This window comes from Carassius carassius, chromosome 10 (assembly GCF_963082965.1).
Source record: "Carassius carassius chromosome 10, fCarCar2.1, whole genome shotgun sequence".
NCBI lineage: Eukaryota > Metazoa > Chordata > Actinopteri > Cypriniformes > Cyprinidae > Carassius > Carassius carassius.
The window spans coordinates 640,007-664,006 of record NC_081764.1 but is presented as its reverse complement, the minus strand read 5'-3'; the positions used below and the strand labels follow the sequence as shown (position 1 = coordinate 664,006).

Genomic DNA, 24,000 nt, shown 5'->3' with positions numbered 1-24,000 from the left:
ATGCTGTTGTCAAGTTGTTGCTATGCAGCCATCAAGGTGTACCTGTGCGGTTTTCAAGGTGTAGCTATGCTGTTGTCAATTGTTGCTATGCAGCCATCAAGGTGAACCTGTGCGGTTGTCGAGGTGTAGCTATGCTGTTGTCAAGTTGTTGCTATGCAGCCATCAAGGTGAACCTGTGCGGTTGTCGAGGTGTAGCTATGCTGTTGTCAAGTTGTTGCTATGCAGCCATCAAGGTGTAGTTGTGCGGTTGTCAATGTGTTGCTGTGCTGTTGTCAAGTTGTTGCTATGCAGCCATCAAGGTGTAGCTGTGGGGTTGTCAAGGTGTAGCTATGCTGTTGTCAAGTTGTTGCTATGCAGCCATCAAGGTGTAGCTGTGTGGTTGTCAAGGTGTAGCTGTGCTGTTGTCAAGTTGTCGCTATGCAGTCATCAAGGTGTACATGTGTGGTTGTCAAGGTGTAGCTATGCTGTTGTCAAGTTGTTGCTATGCAGCCATCAAGGTGTAGCTGTGTGGTTGTTAAAATGTTCAAACTGATGAACACTGAAGTCTGTTAAAGGCTGCGAGGCTGAAGGTGGTTGTAAAGAGTTTTGTTTTGATTGTACAGTGCATCTGCAACAGTCAGTCGTGTCTGTTGAGGTGTGACTCTGTTGAGTACGGTTGTGTTCCGGTTCAGGATGGTGACTGACAGACTCACACTTATCAGACTCACAGATGGCTTCAATTCCTCATGTGAGCGTTCACAGCTGCAGACGAGCCGCCCGCTGCTTCAGATCCCCGTTCCTCCGTCTGTCTCCTCCAGAGCCTGAATCACAAATAATTCATTAACCATTTCATTTTTAAGAAAAACATATTTTTATGCAAATAGTATCAGATGTGGTGTTCTGTCTGACACACACTGGACTCTCAAACTTTCAGAACATCTTTTCTTTGTGCTTACTTTGAATCTGTAGAACAAGCTCTTCAACACACATCACACACACGTTTCACTGTGTTTCTAACCTGTTCAAACATTTATAGCGGTGTTGTGTGAAGGCTAATGCTAACACACATATAGCTGCTTTAAGATTGATGGAGGTGATGTGTGTGAGGTCGCCTGATGTTTGAGATCACGCTGATGGAAGGAAATTGATTTTGCTTTGTTATAGTCTTAAGATTTCTCTCTCTCTCCAAATAGTTTTCTCTCCAAAAAATGTCTTTATTCAAAATAAAAGAAAAAAGAAGCTCAGAAGCTCCACAGTGCCACAGAATGACAGTGACAAGATAGGACAGAGATAATAAAATGAATAATATACAAAATAGACCATCTACAAAATAGCAAAAACACAATATAGACAATTATGTTTGTACAGGTATGATTTGTGCAAATTTGAAATGCAAAAAAGTATTTGTGTTAAATAAATAAATGTATGATAGTGTTGTGTTATCTCAAACATCAAGCGCTTGACAATTATTACATGAATAAACAAATAGTTTTCCCACAGTTCTTATATGGAAATACTTCACATTTATTACACATTTATTACAGCACCTTTCTCCAAGTCAGTTTGATCAACTCAATATTTTTAATTGTAAATTATGTTTCTTCTCATATCTGTAAAATGAGTTTCTTCTTGCTTCAAAAATGTGTTTCTAGAATACACTACAAAAAGTTGAAAATAGAACAAATATCATCGTAGGAGTATGTTTGACAAGAAAATAATTAGAATTCTTCTACTCACAACCAATATCACCCATAATTCTATTTTTCACATTTATTTCTATATTGCTTTATACAATGCAGATTGTTTCAAAGCAGCTTTACAGAAAATAACAGTGTTAGTAACGAATTAGCTGTATTTTCAGTTCAATAAGTGTTGTAGTCCCAAATTTAATCAATCGTGAAACAATGAACAATTTCAGCTGTAAAGCAGCTCTAAAAGAGCATTAGTCTCATTTTGCAGCTGACAGTGTCACTGCAGTTAAACTTATTATGTTATTGAATATTAGTTGTCATACATGAGTAGGCTGACTTGCGTGTGTGTGTGTGTGTGTGTGTTCATATGCATTCATACAGAACCAAATGTCAAAGAAGGAGCAGAACCAAAAGAAATCAAACACAATCAATTCCTCACTAATGTAATTTCTTCACGTCTTTTACCTCCTTCATTTCAAGCGTCTTTAACAATGGAAACCCGCAGCTCAATATCGATGTGACGAGACGCTGCTGTTCAGTTTATGTGATTCTTCTGTTTTCAGAGAAGAGGAAAAAATATGGCGAATAATTCACAGAAAAATACACATTCAGGCATTCACTGTCCTGTGTGAATTTCCCTTATCTCTCCATGATCAAGGTTTGCCAGTTTATATCAAGAGGTCTGTAATATCAGGAGACAAATATGCATTATTATCATTCATATATATATATTAATATATTCATATATCTCTATGGCAGTCTATAGCATCCAATATATGTCCACACTGCATTGAGCCGGATCAACGCACGCAAGGCTGCTGGCCCAGATGGCATTCATGGACGTGTGCTTAGGGCATGTGCAGAGCAGCTTGAAGGGGTCTTCACAGACATTTTCAACTTGTCCCTCACCCAAGCAACTGTGCTAACATGCTTCAAGTCCACAGCCATCGTGCCAGTGCCTAAACACTCCTTCCCGATGTGCTTACAGTTTTTCTCGATTGTTTACACACATTTGCTGGTACTTGAGACACAATGACCACAACATGTAACTCATTCACCAACCCCCTGAGCCAATTCTGCTAAACTACAAGCACAATTCCTGCTTTACACTCAAACTGCAGTTCTAAAACACACTTTTTTCAAAACACTACACACAATTCTCTGCTTTAGGCACAATTTTCATGCGGAAAATTTCTTGTTTTCACAAGGAACACACTGCCATTCAGATATGCACACTGACTCATCACATGGGCAAACACCCGTCACACAGTTTTACACTTAGCAATCAGAGCTTTAGCATAAAAGGGCAACAGGTGAGCTATTCAATGAAAAAAATGGATGCCAACATTGGATACAGAGGCAGAGCCAGAGGAGTGAGAGTAGGAGGAGGAGGAGGAGGAGGAGGAGGAGGACGGGGACGGGGACGAGGAAGGCCAAGAAACGTAATCTCTGATGAGATCCAAGCCACTTTAGTTGATCATGTGGTCAACCATGGTCTAACAATGAGGGAGGCTGGGCAAAGAGTACAGCCAAATTTGAGCAGGTACACCGTGCCATCCATCATCCGGACTTTCCGAAATGAGAATAGGTAAGAAATCTACTCTCACTAGAAAATTGCAGTACTACATATAAATACAGTATTCAATGAGTACAGTAGTACATTATTGCCTGTGGACTGTTCTGTAGGACTGTAAAAATGCTGTAAAGTATGCTTCATGTATATAGGAAATGTATACCTACTTTGTATTTACACTATTTTACTATGTATTTGTTTGGTAGAACTGAAAGATTACCAACACAAGGCGGTCGAGAACGTGTTCTGTCTCCTGAACAGGAAACTCAAATCATTAACATGGTCCTAGAAAACAATGCCATAACATTACGACAAATACAAAGAAAGATAATAGAAAACAATGACATATTTCAAAATATTGATAGGGTAAGCTTATCAACACTGGACCGTGTCTTGCGCAGAAATCATCTCAGGATGAAGCAGGTCTACAGGGTGCCATTTGAACGCAATTCAGAAAGAGTCAAAGAATTGCGACATAACTATGTGCAAGTGAGTCCCACAATTGATGCATACTCTCAACACCGTATACATTACTGTAAATTATACATATTTCAATATTGTAATCATAATGATTGAGCTTCACAATAGTGACCACTCCATGTCTATTTCTGATATTGTCATGTGTGTTTCAGAGAGTCCTTGAGCTAGAGGTGGCTGCAGTGGAGCACCAGTTCATCTTCATTGATGAGGTTGGGTTCAACCTCACAAAAAGACGAAAGAGGGGAAGGAATATAATCGGCCAGCGTGCCATTGTTGAAGTCCCTGGCCAGCGCGGAGGGAACATCACAATGTGTGCAGCGATTACCCATCACGGCGTCATCCATCACCATGCTACCCTTGGCCCCTACAACACCGCCCATCTGATCACATTCCTGGACACCCTACACAACACACTCATTCCACCAGATCAGGGAGATGGCCCAGAGCAGCTCAGGTACGTTGTCATTTGGGACAACGTAAGTTTCCACAGGGCTGCTCTGGTTCGTAACTGGTTCACTGCCCACCCACGCTTTTTAGTTGTTTATCTCCCTCCATATTCTCCATTCCTCAATCCTATTGAGGAATTTTTTTCTGCCTGGAGATGGAAAGTGTATGCTTTTCATGGCTGGAATCGCCATGCTAGGCGATATTTCCCCCACTGCTTGGCCAGGGAAAACATTGCTTGTGATGTGGATGAGGTGCTGTGGCCAGACCGCAACAGAAGAGAGGATGCAGCATAGTGTTTTTTTTTTTACAGTATTACTGTAACTGTATACAGTAAATTCTTCTGTTGTTTTGTATGTAGACCACTGTATGTCCTACTTTGTGTTGGTTGGGATGTACACTGTGTACATTGTTTTTGTGGGAATAATTAAATATATTCGTTACCGTGTATTTGTGTGTTCTGTAAAAACAATATTCTCAAATATTTTACAACACACTTATGTATGTACTGTCTGTAGTAAGTGTAACACTGATTATGATGAATGGAGAATAAGTGTTTTCCATTCATCATAGTGTTTTTCAAATGGTTCTTATAAATGTCTATTCATATGATGGTTTGTGTGTGTCATTTGAAAGCAAAATACCATTTTGAGAAGAAATAACTTTGTTTTGAATGTAAAGTTTCATTTTGCAGGAGCATTGAGGGGTTTTGCCCATTGTGTGTGTGTTTTTGGATTTGTGTGTAGAGTTTTGAGAATATGAGGCATGCTTTCAGAAAATGTGTGTAAACAATCGAGAAAAACTGTAAATGACTGCCGCCCCGTAGCACTCACACCCATCATTATGAAGTGCTTCGAGCAACTGGTTCAAACACACCTCAAAGACTGCGTCCCACCCACACTGGACCCACAACAATTTGCCTACCGCAGAAATAGGAGCATAGAGGATGCAGTATGCACAGTGCTGACACACTTGGACAATAACAACACATATGTACGGATGTTGTTTGTTGACTTCAGCTCAGCATTTAACACCGTCATTCTCTCCAAGCTGACCACAAAACATAGAGACCTGGACATCAACACTTCCCTCTGCAACTGGATTATGGACTTTCTGACCAGCAGACCTCAGCATTTTAGGTCAGGCCACACCTGCTCCACCCTCATCACACTCAACACTGGCGTACCACAGGGCTCTGTGCTGAGCCCATTCCATTTCTCCCTTTACACCCACGACTGCAAGCCTGTGCATGGATCCAACTCCATCATTAAGTTTGCAGATGACACCACAGTGATTGGCCTCATCAGATACAACAATAAGACTGTCTACAGGGAAGAGGTACAGCACCTGGCCACATGGTGCGCTGACAACAACCTGCTCCCTTAACACCAGCAAGACAAATGAGCTCATTGTAGACTTCAGGAAGAAGAAAGGAAGCACGCATGACCCCATCCACATCAACGGGATGGTTTTTGAACGTTTCTCCAGCTTCAAGTTCCTGGGAACTTGAGTAACACTGAGTAATCCATTTGCACACTAAAATATTTTCTATACACTTTACTGACCATTGCACTAGTGTAAATGATGTTCATATGTTCTGCCTATAGTGTACATACACTTTTACATAATCCATCTGTATAGTATGTTCATAGTACACCTATCTATATATCATGCTAATAGTATTTAAAATCTGTAATTATGTCCATAACACTACCTTATCTGTTTATTTATTGTACATTTGTAACATATTGTAGACCTTGTATATTCTGTACTTACTGCTTATTGCACTTCTGGTTAGATGCTTATTGCATTTCGTTGCCTTGTACCTTACACGTGCAATGACAATAAATTTGAATCTAATCTAATCTAATCTGATCTAATCTAATCTACTCATGTGACACTTTATACTGGAGTAATGATGATGGAAATTCAGCTGCACATCATATAAATAAATGATATTTTAAAGGCTATTAAAATAGAAACCAATATTTTATATTCTAATAATATTTAGCAAGATTACAGATTTTTTTCCTGTATTTTTTATCAAATGTCACTTCCAAAAATGTCGTCACTGGGTTTGGCTTGCGGTAGTCATTGTCAGTGTGTTGATTGGATCTCAGTAACCGTCCATCACTCACTGACCCTCTCACACAACTAACAGTCCACTCTTGTTCTCGCTTTCAGCCACATTTACTGTGTTTTCTGTCGCTGTGTGTTGTGGAAGATGAAGATGTTCAGAACCATGTACAAGCAGGCGAAGAAACATCCCGGGGTAAGTTAAACCCTCATCTGACATTAGCCTCACAATTCCTCCATCAGTAATGAGAAACTCCTAAATGACTGCAGCTTCTCTATTGTGATTCTGCGTCATTGTAATACAGTAGTTTGTTTTTCTGAGAACAGGTGAGGTTTGTGAAGAGCTGCTGATATTGACGTTCCATTTCATTTGTTTATTGTAGATAAACACATCTCAAAATTAATGTCTCATTGGTGTTTTTTTAAGTCTTTAAATATTAGTCAGAGTGAATGATTTATTTCCATGCATTTTAAACTAAACAATAAAGGCATATACATTACCACACACAGACAAAACAGACATTGTTTGCTGAAACAATAGCTCTGTTACTGACAATGAGCGCCTGATGACCCAGATTCACATTGTGTGTTTGGCAGGTTACCAAAACGAAATGAATGACTGTTACACAACGCCACCGAACCGCATTAAAACCACCAGTGTGTTTAGAAGTAACAGATAGTAAAAGTGAATATTATGTAACACTTAGTGTTACTTGGATATCGGTTACAGGCCTCTGCATCTTCAGCTCATTCTTTCTTCAAGAGGCTTGTAAATGACAAGTTGTGAAAGTGGTAAGAAAAATCATATGATGCAAAAAACAAACAAAACCAAACCAAAACCGTACCAAAACGACTTCCTAATTGAAAACCTGCTTAAATTTAATTTATTACTCAGTTGGCAAATTGCTTTTTTTTAAAAATTGTTTTAGTATAAAAACAAACGTTTGCTGGATTGAAACTAGTGTATCATTTTAGGATGTTTAGATATTTTTACTGAAAACAGGACAAACATTCAGATTGAGAAAGTGATGTTTGCAGTCTTTAATTTGTCATTAAGATTTATGGAAGCCTGTTAATGCTCAAAATAAAACAAAATAAAAAAATGTAAATAAAAAAAAGGTAATTGCAACTTTTTTCTTACAACCTGGACTTATTTTCCTTCCAACTCTTATATATCTCTTTTTCTTGCAACTTTTAAGAATTACAAGATATAAACTCAGGACTGCAAGTTATGAATGCAGAATTATGAGATATAAACTCGCAATTATGAGGAAAAAAAATCTGAACTGCAAGATATTTACTCGCAATTGCAAGTTTATAACTCAACAATTGTGAGAAGTTCAAAATATAAGATAAAAAGTCGCAATTAATTTGTTTCTTTTTAATTTAGAATTATGAGTTTATATCTTGCATTTCTGTCAGATTTTTCTCTGAATTGCAAGTTAATATCTCATAATTCTTAAAAAAAAAATCAGAAATGGGATATAAACTCAGAATAAAGTCAGAACTGCAAGACATAAATTCATAATCGCAGGGAAGTCAGTCTTAATTCTGACTTTGCATCTTGCACTTCTGAGGTATGTTTTTACTTCTCAAATTGTGAGATAAAAAGTCGCAATTACTTTTTTATTTTTTCATTCTCTATCAGAACCTGGCTTCCAGATTCCATCTACTTTTATAGCAAAAGCAAGCTTTTTCTTTGAGCGTATGTATAAGAGTAAAGGACAGAAAACTCTCGGTTTAGCAGCGGCTGAATAAAGTTGAAGTCTCTGAGTTGTTGCAGGTCAGGAGCAGATGTTGCAGCAGATGCTGTTAAAGCTGTCTATTTCTCTCTTTCTCGGTCATCACACAGGTGTTACAGTGACTAACAAGTGTGACTTCACAAATAAATAAGAAAGTTGTCATTTTCCTCACTCAAAAGTGTGAACGCTGAATATGACACTCATGAGAAGAGCAGAGGAGCAAAGCGCCACGTCTGATGTGTTCATATATTCTGTCAGTGTTCGTACAGTTATCACGTTTGCTCAAATGTGTACAGCATACATCCATTCACAGGGAAAAACACCTGAAATCATCAAAAAAATACAATCATTATAGATAAAGTGTTCAGCAGGAAGGTAGAAAAAAGGTAATTGTGATACACAAAAAAGCGCAAAACAATGTAAACAAATTACAGAGAAAATTACTTACATTTTTGTATTTTCAATCAATGTTCCCATTTATTCATACACTGTATTAAGAGATAAACTAAAAAAAGGTAATTTATGAAAAACTAATTTACATTTAGTCATTTAGCAGACACTTTTATTCAAAGCGACTTACAAATGAGGACAATAGAAGCAATCAGAATCAACAAAAGAGCAATGACACACAAGTGTTATAACAAGTCTCAGTTAGCTTACTTACGCAGTACATGTAGCGATGTTTTTTGTTTTCAATTATATAATAAATTTAAAAAAAGTAAAGATTACAAAATCCAGTGTTAGTTTTTTTTAAGAAAACAAAGCATTTAGTAAATTATTAGAAGACCTGCCAAGAGAGCATTGAAATAGTCCAGCCTGGACAGAACAAGAGCTTGAACAAGGAGTTGTGCAGCATGTTCCCAAAGAAAGGGTCTGATCTTCTTGATGTTAAATAAAGCAAATCTGCAGGATCGAACAGTTTTAGCAATGTGGTCTGAGAAAGTCAGCTGATCATCAATCATAACTCCAAGGTTTCTGGCTGTTTTTGAAGGAGTTATGGTTGATGTGCCTAACTGGATGATGACATTGTGATGAAATTATGGGTTTGATGCAACCACAAGCAGTTCTGTCTTGGCAAGGTTGAGTTGAAGGTGATGGTCCTTCATCCAGGAAGAAATGTCTGTTAGACAAGCTGAGATGCGAATAGCTACCGTCGGGTCTTCAGGATGGAATGAGAGGTAGAGTTGAGTGTCATCAGCATAGCAGTGGTATGAAAAACCATGTTTCTGAATAACAGAACCTATTGATACCATTTAGACAGAGAAGAGAAGTGGTCTAAGAACTGAGCCCTGAGGCACCCCAGTAGTTAGATGTTGTGACTTGGACATCTCACCTCTCCAAGATACTTTGAAGGACCTATCTGATAGGTAAGACTCAAACCATTGAAGTGTGGTTCCTGAGATGCCTTTTCCCAACAGGTTTGACAGAAGGATCTGGTGGTTAACCGTGTCAAAAGCAGCGGACAGATCCAGCAGGATAAGTATCAAAGATTTTGGAATCAGCTTTTGGTTGAATTTGGTTGAACACGGCTCGTTCAAATGTTTTTGCAATGAAAGGAAGAATGGAAACTGGTCTATAGTTCTCTAAAAGTGATGGATTGAGGGTGGGTTTCTTAAGTAGAGGGGTTATACGAACCTGTCTAAATGATGAGGGGAAAACACTGATGTGTTAGTAATGTGAGTGAGTGCAGGTACAACTGCAGAAGAAATGGCTTGAAGGAGATGAGATGGAATAGGATCAAGTGGACAAGTAAAAGGACGATTAGAAAGGATGAGTTTAGAGACTTCTGCCTCAGAGAGTGAAGAGAAGGATGTGAATGAGTGTATGTTTTCTTGAAAGATGTGCTTGACAGATTGTGGTGTGGAAAATTGTGCACTGATGGTTTTAATTTTTATTAGTGAAGAACGTATTTTTAAAGAGTTCTAGTTACAGTACTACTATATAATTAAATACTAATATTAGAAATATGAAATATGAAGTAAGGGATGCCGTCAAGCTGAAGAAGGAGTCCTATCAGGCCTGGTTGGCTTGTGGGACTCCAGAGGCAGCTGACAGGTACCGGCAGGCCAAGCGGACTACAGCCCGGGTGGTTGTGGAGGCAAAAACTCGGGCCTGGGAGGAGTTCGGTGAGGCCATGGAGAAGGACTATCGGTCAGCCTCGAAGAGATTCTGGCAAACCGTCCGGCGCCTCAGGAGAGGGAAGCAGTGCCCTACCAACGCTGTTTACAGTAGAGGTGGGGAGCTGTTGACCTCAACTGGGGATGTCGTTGGACGGTGGAAGGAATACTTCGAGGATCTCCTCAATCCCGCTGTCACGTCTTCCATTGAGGAAGCAGAGGCTGAGGGCTCAGATGTGGACTCGTCCATCACCCAAGCTGAAGTCACCGAGGTAGTCAAGAAACTCCTTGGTGGCAAGGCACCGGGGGGTGGATGAGATCCGCCCTGAGTACCTCAAGTCTCTGGATGTTGTGGGGCTGTCTTGGCTGACACGCCTCTGCAGCATCGCGTGGCAGTCGGGGACGGTGCCTCTGGGATGGCAGACCGGGGTGGTGGTCCCTCTTTTTAAGAAGGGGGACCGGAGGGTGTGTTTGCTAAGGGCTATCCGGTCCCTGTACGACCGGAGCAGGAGCTTGGTTCGTATTGCCAGCAGTAAGTCAGACTTGTTCCCGGTGCGTGTTGGACTCCGGCAGGGCTGCCCTTTGTCGCCGGTTCTGTTCATGATTTTTATGGACAGACATTCTAGGCGCAGCCAGGGGCCGGAGGGGGTCAGGTTTGGTGACAACACGATTTCGTCTCTGCTCTTTGCGGATGATGTTGTCGTGTTGGCCTCATCAAGCCAGGACCTTCAGCATGCACTGGGACGGTTTGCAGCCGAGTGTGAAGCGGCTGGGATGAGAATCACCACCTCCAAATCCGAGGCCATGGTCCTTAGTCGGAGTCGGAAAAGGGTGGCTTGCCCACTTCAGGTTGGTGGAGAGTTCCTGCCTCAAGTGGAGGAGTTTAAGTATCTTGGGGTCTTGTTCACGAGTGAGGGAAGGATGGAACGGGAGATTGACAGACGGATCGGTGCAGCTTCTGCAGTAATGCGGTCGATGTACCGGTCTGTTGTGGTGAAGAAAGAGCTGAGCCGCAAGGCGAAGCTCTCGATTTACCGGTCAATCTACGTTCCTACTCTCACCTATGGTCATGAGCTTTGGGTCATGACCGAAAGGACAAGATCCCGGATACAGGCGGCCGAAATGTGCTGTCTCCGCAGGGTGGCTGGGCGATCCCTTAGAGATAGGGTGAGAAGCTCAGTCACCCGGGAGGAGCTCAGAGTAGAGCCGCTGCTCCTCCACATCGAGAGGGGTCAGCTGAGGTGGCTCGGGCATCTGTTCCGGATGCCTCCTGGACGCCTTCCCGGGAAGGTGTTCCGGGTGCGTCCCACTGGGAGGAGACCCCGGGGGAGACCTAGGACACGCTGGAGAGACTATGTCTCCCGGCTGGCCTGGGAACGCCTCGGTGTCCCCCCAGAAGAGCTGGAGGAAGTGTCTAGGGAGAGGGAAGTCTGGGGTTCTCTGCTTAGACTGCTGCCCCCGCGACCCGGCCCCGGATAAGCGGTAGAAGATGGATGGATGGATGGATGGATGGATGGAAATATTCCTAATATAAGAAATTTAATATAGGGTTAGGATTACTGCTAGTTGCTTGTAATTGTTCATAATTTAGTGTAATTACTATAGTAAGAACATAATATGTAGCAAAGACACTGTAAAAATTATTCTGGGTTACATTTTATTAAGGTGTTCCTGTTACAGTGTAGTTATACATATAATTAATGAGTAATATTAATTAGCTACATGTAGTTACTATATGGTTAGGGTTAGGATTTGGGTTTGGCTCAGGGTTACATGCATGTAATTATGCATAAGTAATTGTTATTATAATAGTGGGTACATGTAATGTGTAACAAGGACACCTTAATATAAAGTTTACCCAATTCTGCTCTATTCTTAAGTAAATGTTGATCTGAAACTTCATCATCATCATCTACGGAGAGAATAGATTTGATTTAAATTGTCTTCTACAGCTAAGTGTGTGTTATAAGCGCAGGTGTGTGTCAGACAAACACTGAAAAACATGACGAGCATCAGATGACCGCAGAACGGCCGTCAGAATCGACTCGAGCTGCCAGATGAGAGAGGAACCAAAGCAAACACATGTTGTGCTCGACTTACGATGCTTAAACAAATTTGATAAGCTAGTTTGTATATCTCACAGTAACCCCTTTGGGATTATGCAAATCACTGTTACTGTAGGCAGTTTTGACAACATAAGGCTAAGTCTGTGTCTGCCTGTCTCTCACTTTCTCAAACGCAGAAAAAAATGTGGCGATTCTGGCATTCGCATTGATGCGTCGCATTTCCTCTTTTAATATGTATTTCTATTCTAATCCCTGTCATCATTTACACACACACACACACACACACACACACACTGAAGTCTCTCGGTAGGATGTGTGTGTGTGTGTGTGTGTGTGCATGCGTGATCCTGTCACTCAGTCTGATCAGCAGTGGAGTGTGAGTCATAAACATAAACACACACACACACACACACACACACACACACACACACACTAAAGGCTGTGTCCTTGTCTGCTCAACACAGTGTCTCCATGCATATAAAAAGAGTGTGAGTGTGTGTGTGTGTGTGTTTGTTCATTTAGACCTAAAACCTACTCAATGCAAGTACATGAACACACACACTTCTAACTACACAAGCTCCATTTCACACTTGATGTCAGACCGCATTCGTAACACCTGCACTTCCCTCTTTCAGCTCAATGATGCAGCAACAGTTCTTGCTGAGTAAGTTAGATTAAGTTACTTAAACCAGATGAGTCATTACTCAGGTATTTACATTTATGGCAGACACCTCTATGTAAAGCCAACTTGCAATGCTTTTAAGGTTTACATTTTTTTCAGTTCATGCATTATCTGTGAATCACACCCTTGACTTTAGCATTGCATGCACCATTCTCTAATATATGAGGAGTGCTACAGGAAAGCTAGATCTACATGTTGTATGCATTTGGAAGATGCTTTTATCGACTTATATTGCATTCAAGATACACAATTTATCAGTTCATGCATTCACTGGGAATCAAACCCATGACTTTGGTGTTGCATGCACTATGCATTACTGTCTGAGCAATGCAACAGGAAATCTAGAAATCAACATTTATGCATTAAGCAGATGCATTTATTAACTTACAGTGCATTCAAGGTACACAATTTATCAATTCACACATTCCCTGGGAATCGAACCTATGACCTTGGCTTTGCACGCACTGTATTCTACTGTTTGAGCTTAAGGACTACAGATCTATCTAGCTATAAACATGTTGACAGCATATCTATTATTTTAGGTTTAGTGTACAGCATTACTGTAGATCAAACAAATGGATCACGGCACTTACAACACCAATGTCATGGGTTCAATTCTCTGAGAATGCATGAACAGATAACATCTAAGCGTTAAATGAAATGCAAATCTCTTTTCATAAATGAATTTAACAAATGCATCCGTGTAAATGTTATTGAGATATTGCTGCATGGTTGTTTAGATTGTTGCAAAATGTAAACTATATTATCGCCCAGCTCCGCTAAATGATGATAAATACAATAACATCATGATTTTCTGTAAATCTGGTTCGACTGACTTTACTTGAGTAACACTCACCTGAACTCACACTGACATCTGATGATCATCTCATACTCTTTCAGCTCATGCCTCAGTTCCTCTTCATGTTTGTTGGAGTGAGTGGAGCTTTTCTCTATCTGATCCGGCTGGCTCGTGGACCTTACATCAGGTGAGACCAGACCAGCAGAGAATAGCAATGAGATGGACAAAAACACCCAGAAAATCATCACGTTTTATAACAGTGCTCATTTTACTGAGCATTTACTGTACAATACGGCATAACACTAATTAAATACACATATGCAAAGGGAAAAATGCCACTTATAGCTGTTCATTGCTGATTTTACCAAAGTAATGGGGCTAAGAACATCCTAACAATATTCTGTCCATCATTGTGTTTGTTTGGCTTGTGTGTGTTCATTGTTCTTCACGAGAAACAAACTTTGCTTAATGAATGACAGTAGGCTGCCAAATAACTGGCCTCTGTCATCTCCGCCTGGTAATTACCCTCTTTTACAGCCCCTCATCCTCCTCCTCCTCCTTCCATCGCTCTGTTTTCACTCGCTCTCTCTTTCCTCTCCGGTCTGGCCTTACCCTCATTCTGTCAGCTGGGACAGGAAGAATAACCCTGAACCGTGGAACAATCTCGACCCGACCTATCAGTACAAGGTAAACAGCCCAGCGACTGCTCTGTGATCAGCTGCAGACTGACAGCGCAGGCAGATCCGTCACCCCCGCTGTTCCCGGATCAGCCCAGTTTCATCTGGCACGGCGGAGTGATGCGTGACAGGACCTGCACGTTTGCAACCGTGTTTGTGGAAACATGCAGTTGGAAGGTTTCAAAGACGGCGAGAATTTAAAGGGGTCACGAAACGGAGAATCCAAATGTTTGTGATGTTTACACATATGACAACAATAAAAACATAAGCTAGTTTTAGAACCCAAAATCCCCTTTTTAAAATATAAATCTTTTTTTCAACCTTCTAAAATGTACGGATTTGAAAGAGAATCTTGATGTCACAATTCCTCATATGTAATCAACTTTTGTCTGTCCATCGATCACAAGAGCAATACTGCTGTTGGATAAAGATGTCAAGTCAGTATGGAAGGCTGATGGGGCCAAAAGTCTTTAAAAGGAACATGTGATATTTGACCATGTCAACATGCCCTGACAGCAACCAATGAAACTGCTGTATTTGAAACTACATCAGACACCATTTTTATTCATGAAGGACATCGTAATAGAACACCAGTAGATGCACGTATGTTATATTTGTTCATGAATAATAATACATCGGTGTGTGATGTGTGATGTCAGTATTATGTCATGATTTCTCATGTCCGTTTTAGTTGTTTTGTTCAACATTCCTTCTCAGGCAGAAATGTCTTTTTGTAACAATTAATTTACTGTAGCACAGCAGATATCAGTAAAGCAACGCCACAATAATTACTATGTGGGTAAATCTAGAGGTATGTTGCATTCAAGTCATGTCAGATAGATCGTATTTACATGTTACATGTTACATGCACATGAACGCCACCACAAAGTCGTTATTATGAGCGGGAAACTAAAAATTTTCTTTAGGCCCTGAGTTTCCGAGTTGGGGGCGTATCAGTGAGAAAACATGTCGGATGCAATGGATGCAGCCAAAGACTATAGAAATGCAGTGACTGTATTGACGGTAAATTTCATGTAATCAATAAAATGAATGTTTTTTTTTCCATGTACAATAAAACTATATAAGTTACATATATAAAATATTATATAGTTGTATAATAGAATAATGATTCAGTTTACATCCCCATCATAAATTGAATTAAAACAGAAAAAAATAATGATGATGATCCTTTATCATCTTGTAAATGCAGTTTACTTTTTTACTTTTTTAATTTCATGTAACACAACCAAAATGTGCATGTCTACACATACAAAAGAAACACATTCAAAATCACTGTGTTAATGCAGATGAACAGTGCTTTTCATGGATATTTTAAGGATGCATTTCTAGATGCACATTAGGCTCGTGCAAAAAACAGGGTTCATCAACATTTAAAGGAAGGAATAATTTATATCGCAGCGGGAGAATGTTTTGTTCTCATTTGGAACGTCTTGATCACCTCCAACAATTAATGAAAGTATTAACAAAGGCAGATGGAGAGCATAAGTTTCGGGAAGTTTGCGTTAGGGCTCGCGAAAGGTCTCAACGTGTTTGATTCTCAACAGGAGCCAAAGGTCAGAAATCAAGAATCCAAAGGAGTCTCAACGTTAATCATAATGAGAGAAACAGAAGAAGAGAGAGAGAGAGAGAGAGAGAGAGAGAGAGAGAGAGAAAGAGAGAGAGAGAGAGAGAGAAAGAGAGAGAGAGAGAGAGAGCAATCAATGAGAATGAAAGAATAAAATAACAGCGGCTGAAGAACGTGTCTCCTGTCACGCATTCACAACGCAAACAAGCATTCTGTCACATAAAAGCTGACGCTCCGAGACCTTTTCTGAAAAACACGCATGCAGGATTTGTGCGTCTGTGGGATTTTTCAGCACATGCACTAAGATGTAAATATGCTGGATTTATTTCCTTTATGAAATCAGTTCATAAACTTTAAAACTTTCAAATACACTTTCACTGACAAAACATAAATGCGGAGTGGGATCTTGTAACGTGGGCCAGCAGAACCTGTCAGACAGTCTCTGTGTGTGTGTGTGTGTGCGCGCGCGCGCTCTTGTTTGTATGCTTATTTTATATTTTATGATATTCTGATGAACTTAATTTACGCTAACTACATTTAAATGTATTCTCTTGCTCTCTCTACACAGTTGGTGGCCGTCACCACAGACTATGAAAGTCTGAAGAAAGAAGGACCTGACTTTTAAAAGACCTCAGTGGAACTGCAGGCGCGCACACACACACACGCACGCACACACACGCGCACGCACGCACGCACGCACACACACACACACACAGACACAAAGATGAGGCAGTGTTCAATGTTTCAAGTAACAAGTGAAAATAAAATAAAATACAAATATATGGGTGTAATAATGTGTCATCATCATTTAGCGTAATATATTTATGTAAAGAATATACTTATTCTAACCTGAACTAAAAAATAAACTGAAACCGAAAACATTCTAATGCACAGAGATATATCCCTTTAAACCTTGATGATCATAAAAATACAAGGCACACGTGAAAATTGAAATAGTCCATTTCTGCTAAATGATTTAATACCAACACTAGCATGAATTAGATCTATAATAGACTGTCTTCTAGCATATCATCTAGTATTAATTTTTCCACAGATCTCACCTTAAATCATTCTAGTTGTTTCCTGGTGTTTCTGTGCTGCTTCATGGAAAGGTCTGACACACTAAAGATTGTTTTTTTAAGCCTTAAAGGAACAGTTCTGTCTATATACGGATTGGTTTCTTCTGTGGGACGCGGCAAGAGGCTCTGTTCTAAAGCCATAGAACAGATTTGTGTGAAAAACAAACCCAAACATAATTTGCAAATCACATCTGTACACATTCACATATGACGTGTGAAGACGCATAACGGTTTGATTCTCAAATGTTCATTTCTTGCTGAACTCTTCTCTGAAATAGCACAAGAATCAAATGTGTTTGTGACACGCATCCCAGTTTGAGTCTCTGTTTGTTTGGGTCTTTGTCCAGCCATCGAAAACCAAATTCCTGTGGCCCTTTAGAAAAGCTTCTAAGTTTGTTGTGGGCATATTTGTGGGACATTAGGAGGCAGAATTGTGTGCATAATGGGAATAATGCATGTTATCTAGCAGAAATCACTCCTGTCCTCTGCACAGCTGGGTACCAACACACACATCCAGCGCTTCAATAAAGGAGACGCTCCTCATCTCTCTGCGTTCACACACACACACACACACACACACTCTCTCTGCTGACCTGCGGCGTGTGTGTGCTGCTTCTCTCAGGCCTCCAGCACATGCTGACAGGTAATCAGGCCAGTTGAAGAAGCGCATCATGCATAATCTCTTTCACACACACACACACACACACACACACACACACACACACACACACACGCCGTCATTACCTAAGCGGAAGGTGCAGCGGCCCGTCATGATTGTATTGCCTTTATTTGTTATTCTTTGTATCGCTATTCATCTGCAAACCGAAGGCAATCTACACACACAGTGAGCAAAACACCTCAGAACGTCCCACGATACAAGCACAGATAACTACAACAGCAACAATCACACAAATAATTAAATTATTATTATTGTGTTTTGCATATTCTGCTCTGATATGCATGAGTTGCAAAGACAAAAACAAATCTAAAATGTATAAATATCAGTGCTGTCAAACGATTAATCGCATTCAAAAGAAATGTTTTTGTTTACGTAATGTGCATATTTATCATGTACTGTATAAATACACAAACATGCATGTATATATATTTAAGAAAAATATGTTTTGTGGATATATACAATAATATTAATATATAAATTATATTTGAATATATATACACACACACACATGTAAATATTTGTAAAATATATGTTTGTGCATTTATAGATAATAAATACTGTATACACACATTTTGTAAAGAAAAATTATTTTGCATGTGATTAATAACATAATATAGTACATAGTGTATTATATATAATATTTCTATTTATTTTTGAATAAATGTTTAATAACAGTTAATTTTTTTTTACTACTATCTAGGGACCAGATATGCAAACAGGCTTGTGTTTTATTCTCTACATACACAGAATGTGCTTATCTGTCCTTTACAAATAAACAAAGTTGAGCATCTTGATGAAATCGGGACTATGTAATACGTATTATTTAACTAACAATTACAGAAAATGATGAAAAAACTCATTTTATACATTATTTCACTCACCTGCATTCTTCATAACTTGTAATTATGATTGTAATAACATTATTTCTAAACTGTAGTCAGCATCATAATTTGGATTAGATATATTGGTTAATGTAGTCTGACTACTTTGTGATTACTTTTAGATTAACCGACATCAGAGAACAGTAAACATACAAATACTTTGTAAGATATTGAATTCTTGGGGGTCATATTTTGGAATCAAATATAATTAATATATATAATTCACAAAATTAAAACTAACTTTAAAACACATTAAAATGCAAAAAATCATTTACAAAGACAAAGTCCAAAAGACATCACTGCAGCACTGGAGACAATATATATGAATGACAAACACACTGTGAGAAAGTGGCGCCATCAGGCAGTCAGTTCTGTCCTCCAGCTTCAAGTGCTGCATTACGTGTGTTTGTGTGTGTGTGTGTGAGGTGAGAACAGTTCGTCTAGTCGCTGGACACAACTGAGACTGCAGTGTGAAAATCTTTTGTGTGTGTGTGTGTTCAGCATCTCAGCTCAGGTGTAAACAAACTCAAGTGTGTGTTTGCTGGGTGTCAGACATACACAGAAAATACACTCCAGATATGAGTACTGTAATTGTGAGTACACAATTGAGTGAAAGCAAAGACATATCCCACAATCCTGAGGTCACATTTCACAATTCTGAATTAACATATCACAATTCCGAGTTCATATCCTGAAATTCTATATTCATATTTTGCAATTCTGAGTACAGGTCTCTAAATTTTTAATTCATATCCCACACTCCTGAGTTAATTTCACAATTCCAAGTTCATGTCTCACAATTTCAAGTTCATCTCACAATCTTGGGTTCACATCTCACAATTCCAAGTTCACATCTGGCAATTCCAAGTTCATATCTCACAATTTCGAATTCATGTCTAACAATTCTGAGTTCACATCTCACAATTACAACTCCATATCTCACAATTATTTTGTGCATATCCCACAATTCCGAGTTCATATCCCGCAATCGAGTGTTCATATCCCACAATCCTGAGTTCATCTCAAAATTCTGAGTTCATATCCCACAATCCTGAGTTCATCTCACAATCTTGGGGTTATATCCCACAATCCTGAGTTCATCTCACAATCTTGGGGTTATATCCCACAATCCTGAGTTCATCTCACAATCTTGGGTTCATATCCCACAATCCTGAGTTCATCTCAAAATTCTGAGTTCATATCCCACAATCCTGAGTTCATCTCACAATCTTGGGTTCATATCCCACAATCCTGAGTTCATCTCAAAATTCTGAGTTCATATCCCACAACCCTGAGTTCATCTCACAATCTTGGGTTCATATCCCACAATCCTGAGTTCATCTCAAAATTCTGAGTTCATATCCCACAATCCTGAGTTCATCTCACAATCTTGGGTTCATATCCCACAATCCTGAGTTCATCTCAAAATTCTGAGTTCATATCCCACAATCCTGAGTTCATCTCACAATCTTGGGGTTATATCCCACAATCCTGAGTTCATCTCACAATCTTGGGGTTATATCCCACAATCCTGAGTTCATCTCACAATCTTGGGTTCATATCCCACAATCCTGAGTTCATCTCAAAATTCTGAGTTCATATCCCACAATCCTGAGTTCATCTCACAATCTTGGGTTCATATCCCACAATCCTGAGTTCATCTCAAAATTCTGAGTTCATATCCCACAACCCTGAGTTCATCTCACAATCTTGGGGTTATATCCCACAATCCTGAGTTCATCTCACAATCTTGGGTTCATATCCCACAATCCTGAGTTCATCTCACAATCTTGGGGTTATATCCCACAATCCTGAGTTCATCTCACAATCTTGGGGTTATATCCCACAATCCTGAGTTCATCTCAAAATTCTGAGTTCATATCCCACAATCCTGAGTTCATCTCACAATCTTGGGTTCATATCCCACAATCCTGAGTTCATCTCACAATCTTGGGGTTATATCCCACAATCCTAAATTCATCTCACAATCTTGGGGTTATATCCCACAATCCTGAGTTCATCTCACATTCTTGGGGTTATATCCCACAATCCTAAATTCATCTCACAATCTTGGGGTTATATCCCACAATCCTGAGTTCATCTCACAATCTTGGGGTTATATCCCACAATCCTAAATTCATCTCACAATCTTGGGGTTATATCCCACAATCCTGAGTTCATCTCACAATCTTGGGGTTATATCCCACAATCCTGAGTTCATCTCACAATCTTGGGTTCATATCCCACAATCCTGAGTTCATCTCACAATCTTGGGGTCATATCCCACAATCCTGAGTTCATCTCACAATCTTGGGTTCATATCCCACAATCCTGAGTTCATCTCACAATCTTGGGGTCATATCCAACAATCCTGAGTTCATCTCACAATCTTGGGTTCGTATACCACAATCCTGAGTTCATCTCACAATCTTGGGTTCGTATCCCACAATCCTGAATTCATCTCACAATCTTGGGTTCGTATACCACAATCCTGAATTCATCTCACAATCTTGGGTTCATATCCCACAATCCTGAGTTCATCTCACAATCTTGGGGTCATATCCCACAATCCTGAGTTCATCTCACAATCTTGGGTTCATATCCCACAATCCTGAGTTCATCTCACAATCTTGGGGTCATATCCAACAATCCTGAGTTCATCTCACAATCTTGGGTTCATATCCCACAATCCTGAGTTCATCTCACAATCTTGGGGTCATATCCAACAATCCTGAGTTCATCTCACAATCTTGGGGTCATATCCCACAATCCTGAGTTCATCTCACATTCTTGGGTTCATATCCCACAATCCTGAGTTCATCTCACAATCTTGGGGTTATATCCCACAATCCTGAGTTCATCTCACAATCTTGGGGTCATATCCAACAATCCTGAGTTCATCTCACAATCTTGGGTTCATATCCCACAATCCTGAGTTCATCTCACAATCTTGGGGTCATATCCAACAATCCTGAGTTCATCTCACAATCTTGGGGTCATATCCCACAATCCTGAGTTCATCTCACATTCTTGGGTTCATATCCCACAATCCTGAGTTCATCTCACAATCTTGGGGTTATATCCCACAATCCTGAGTTCATCTCACAATCTTGGGTTCATATCCCACGATCCTGAGTTCATCTCACAATCTTGGGGTTATATCCCACGATCCTGAGTTCATCTCACAATCTTGGGGTTATATCCCACAATCCTGAGTTCATCTCACAATCTTGGGGTTATATCCCACAATCCTGAGTTCATCTCACAATCTTGGGGTTATATCCCACAATCCTGAGTTCATCTCACAATCTTGGGGTTATATCCCACAATCCTGAGTTCATCTCACAATCTTGGGGTTATATCCCACAATCCTGAGTTCATCTCACAATCTTGGGGTTATATCCCACAATCCTGAGTTCATCTCACATTGATGGGGTTATATCCCACAATCCTGAGTTCATCTCACAATCTTGGGGTCATATCCCACAATCCTGAGTTCATCTCACATTGATGGGGTTATATCCCACAATCCTGAGTTCATCTCACAATCTTGGGGTTATATCCCACAATCCTGAGTTCATCTCACATTGATGGGGTTATATCCCACAATCCTGAGTTCATCTCACAATCTTGGGGTCATATCCCACAATCCCGAGTTCATCTCACAATCTTGGGTTCATATCCCACAATCCTGAGTTCATCTCAAAAGTCCGGGTTCACATCTCGCAATTCCGATTTCATGTCTCACAATTTTGAATTAATATTCCTCGATCCAGATATCATATTTCGCAAATCCAAGTTCATACCCCTCTATTCCGAGTTCATGTCCCACAGTTCCTAGGTCATATCTTGCAATTCTTACTTTTTTCTTTTTCTCTCAGAACTGCGAGAAAAGTCAGTCACCTTTTTTATTTATTTATTCCATGGCAGAAACAGGCTTCTATACTATAGGTGACTTGACTACAGTACAGTAATGCTGTATAATGTCTCCGTGTGTGAGTTAGTGAGGTTCTGCTCTTCATGGCGTCTCCTCAGTGTCTGCCAGACTCTTAATTGATGTGAGAAGCTTCTTCCTCTCTCACATCCCTCCCCTAGTCTCTCCATGGGACTGTTATTGCTCTATAAGAGACACTTACACTTTATTATGGGATAATTACAGCACATTAGCCATTGTTTGGAATTTAAATGGGACTCTAAAATGCCACTTAAGTCATCAACTCCGTAACGCCACATCATGGTCCTGCAGGGCTTTAATTATGACACACGTTCAGATGCCGACGTGCCACTCCAAATAAACGAGCGCAATTAATTGTGGGCACTGTCGTTTATCCGTCCCTCGCTGAACGCTGCTGATTTATTCTCAAATTAACAGCTGTCTGTGCCTGCAGCAGGAAGGAGAGAGATTCCATATCATGTCAGCTCATTCCCGAGATTCCGACACACACACACACACACACACACACACTTGAACCCGAAGCACAAACACTCATCATAAGCCACTTCAGCTTCCGCTGGGATTTTACTGTCTGACACACACAGAATGAAAGAAAACAATGACATCTGACTGAAAAACTCTCATTCCACCCCCAAAACAAACAACAACAACAAAACTATAAAGAAATTATATTTCTATTCACATTGCAGCATATTAATCAAGGGTTAAAATAGGGATAAATCAAATATTAAGGGAGTATGTGTGGAAATCAGGGTTATTATCGTCAACTAAAACTTAAAAAACGAATTCCATTAGAAATGTTCATTACTTGAAATAAAACAAAAAATGTATCAAATTTCTGAACTAAAATATAAAACAAAATATTTTTTCAACAACAAAAAAAAATTCACAGGCTGTAAATGAAACGGATGTTTTACAAGAAAATGTTTTTTTTACTTTACAATTTCAGGTTTTATTCAGTGTGTTGCTTGACACTTCCTTGTAATTATTTGTGACATTTACTAGCAATTTCTGAGTTAAAACGATTTTAATAATTTAATTGTTAACTTAATAATTAACATATATTTTTTACAATATTTATATTTTTTTCAGTATATTAAAATAACTAATATAAATAAATAGATTTGAACAGATTTAATACTATAGAAATTAAAAAACTATTTAAATCTATTTAAATATTTAATAAACAGATTTTAATATATTTAATAATACTATACATACATTAAAAAACAAACTAATTAAAATGACAATAAAATAAAATGTAAACAGAAAATTTAAAAATAGAATCCTATTCAAAATATTAACTACACTTAAAAAAAAACATTAATAGGTTTCACAATTTAAGAAAAATTCACATTTCAATGGGTTACTTTCAGTAGAAAGACTGAAATATTATTTTCTTGTTTTTTTTACAACTAAAAAACTTCTCTATATATACACATATTTATTTATTTTTTTAAGACTCAAAACTAATAGTATAACAATGATACTAAAA

At 39.2% G+C, this 24,000-nt stretch overlaps 3 protein-coding genes across 3 annotated transcripts in view; 1 reads left to right on the top strand and 2 right to left on the bottom strand.

Moving 5' to 3' along the window:
* LOC132151479 (PRELI domain containing protein 3B-like) overlaps nucleotides 1–24,000 on the bottom strand; it is a 401,075-nt gene that overhangs the window by 162,190 nt on the left and 214,885 nt on the right. The gene's annotated exons all lie outside the window — the stretch shown is intronic.
* The window catches only part of LOC132151476 (neurexophilin-2-like), a 199,281-nt gene that overhangs the window by 52,326 nt on the left and 122,955 nt on the right, over nucleotides 1–24,000 (bottom strand). The gene's annotated exons all lie outside the window — the stretch shown is intronic.
* LOC132151208 (cytochrome c oxidase subunit NDUFA4) lies at nucleotides 6,261–16,589 on the top strand. The gene is made up of 4 exons (XM_059559320.1): nucleotides 6,261–6,439; nucleotides 13,751–13,836; nucleotides 14,276–14,336; nucleotides 16,480–16,589. The coding sequence occupies exons 1-4, from the start codon at nucleotides 6,392–6,394 to the stop codon at nucleotides 16,534–16,536; spliced, it is 252 nt and encodes an 83-aa protein (XP_059415303.1). The 5' UTR covers nucleotides 6,261–6,391; the 3' UTR covers nucleotides 16,537–16,589.

Coding starts and splice junctions, on each gene's coding strand:
- LOC132151208 (XM_059559320.1), top strand. CDS start 6,392: ATGAAGATGTTCAGAACCATGTACAAGCAGGCGAAGAAACATCCCGGG. Junction 13,837..14,275: donor GCTCGTGGACCTTACATCAG/GTGAGACCAGAC, acceptor TCATTCTGTCAG/CTGGGACAGGAAGAATAACC. Junction 14,337..16,479: donor ACCCGACCTATCAGTACAAG/GTAAACAGCCCA, acceptor CTCTCTACACAG/TTGGTGGCCGTCACCACAGA.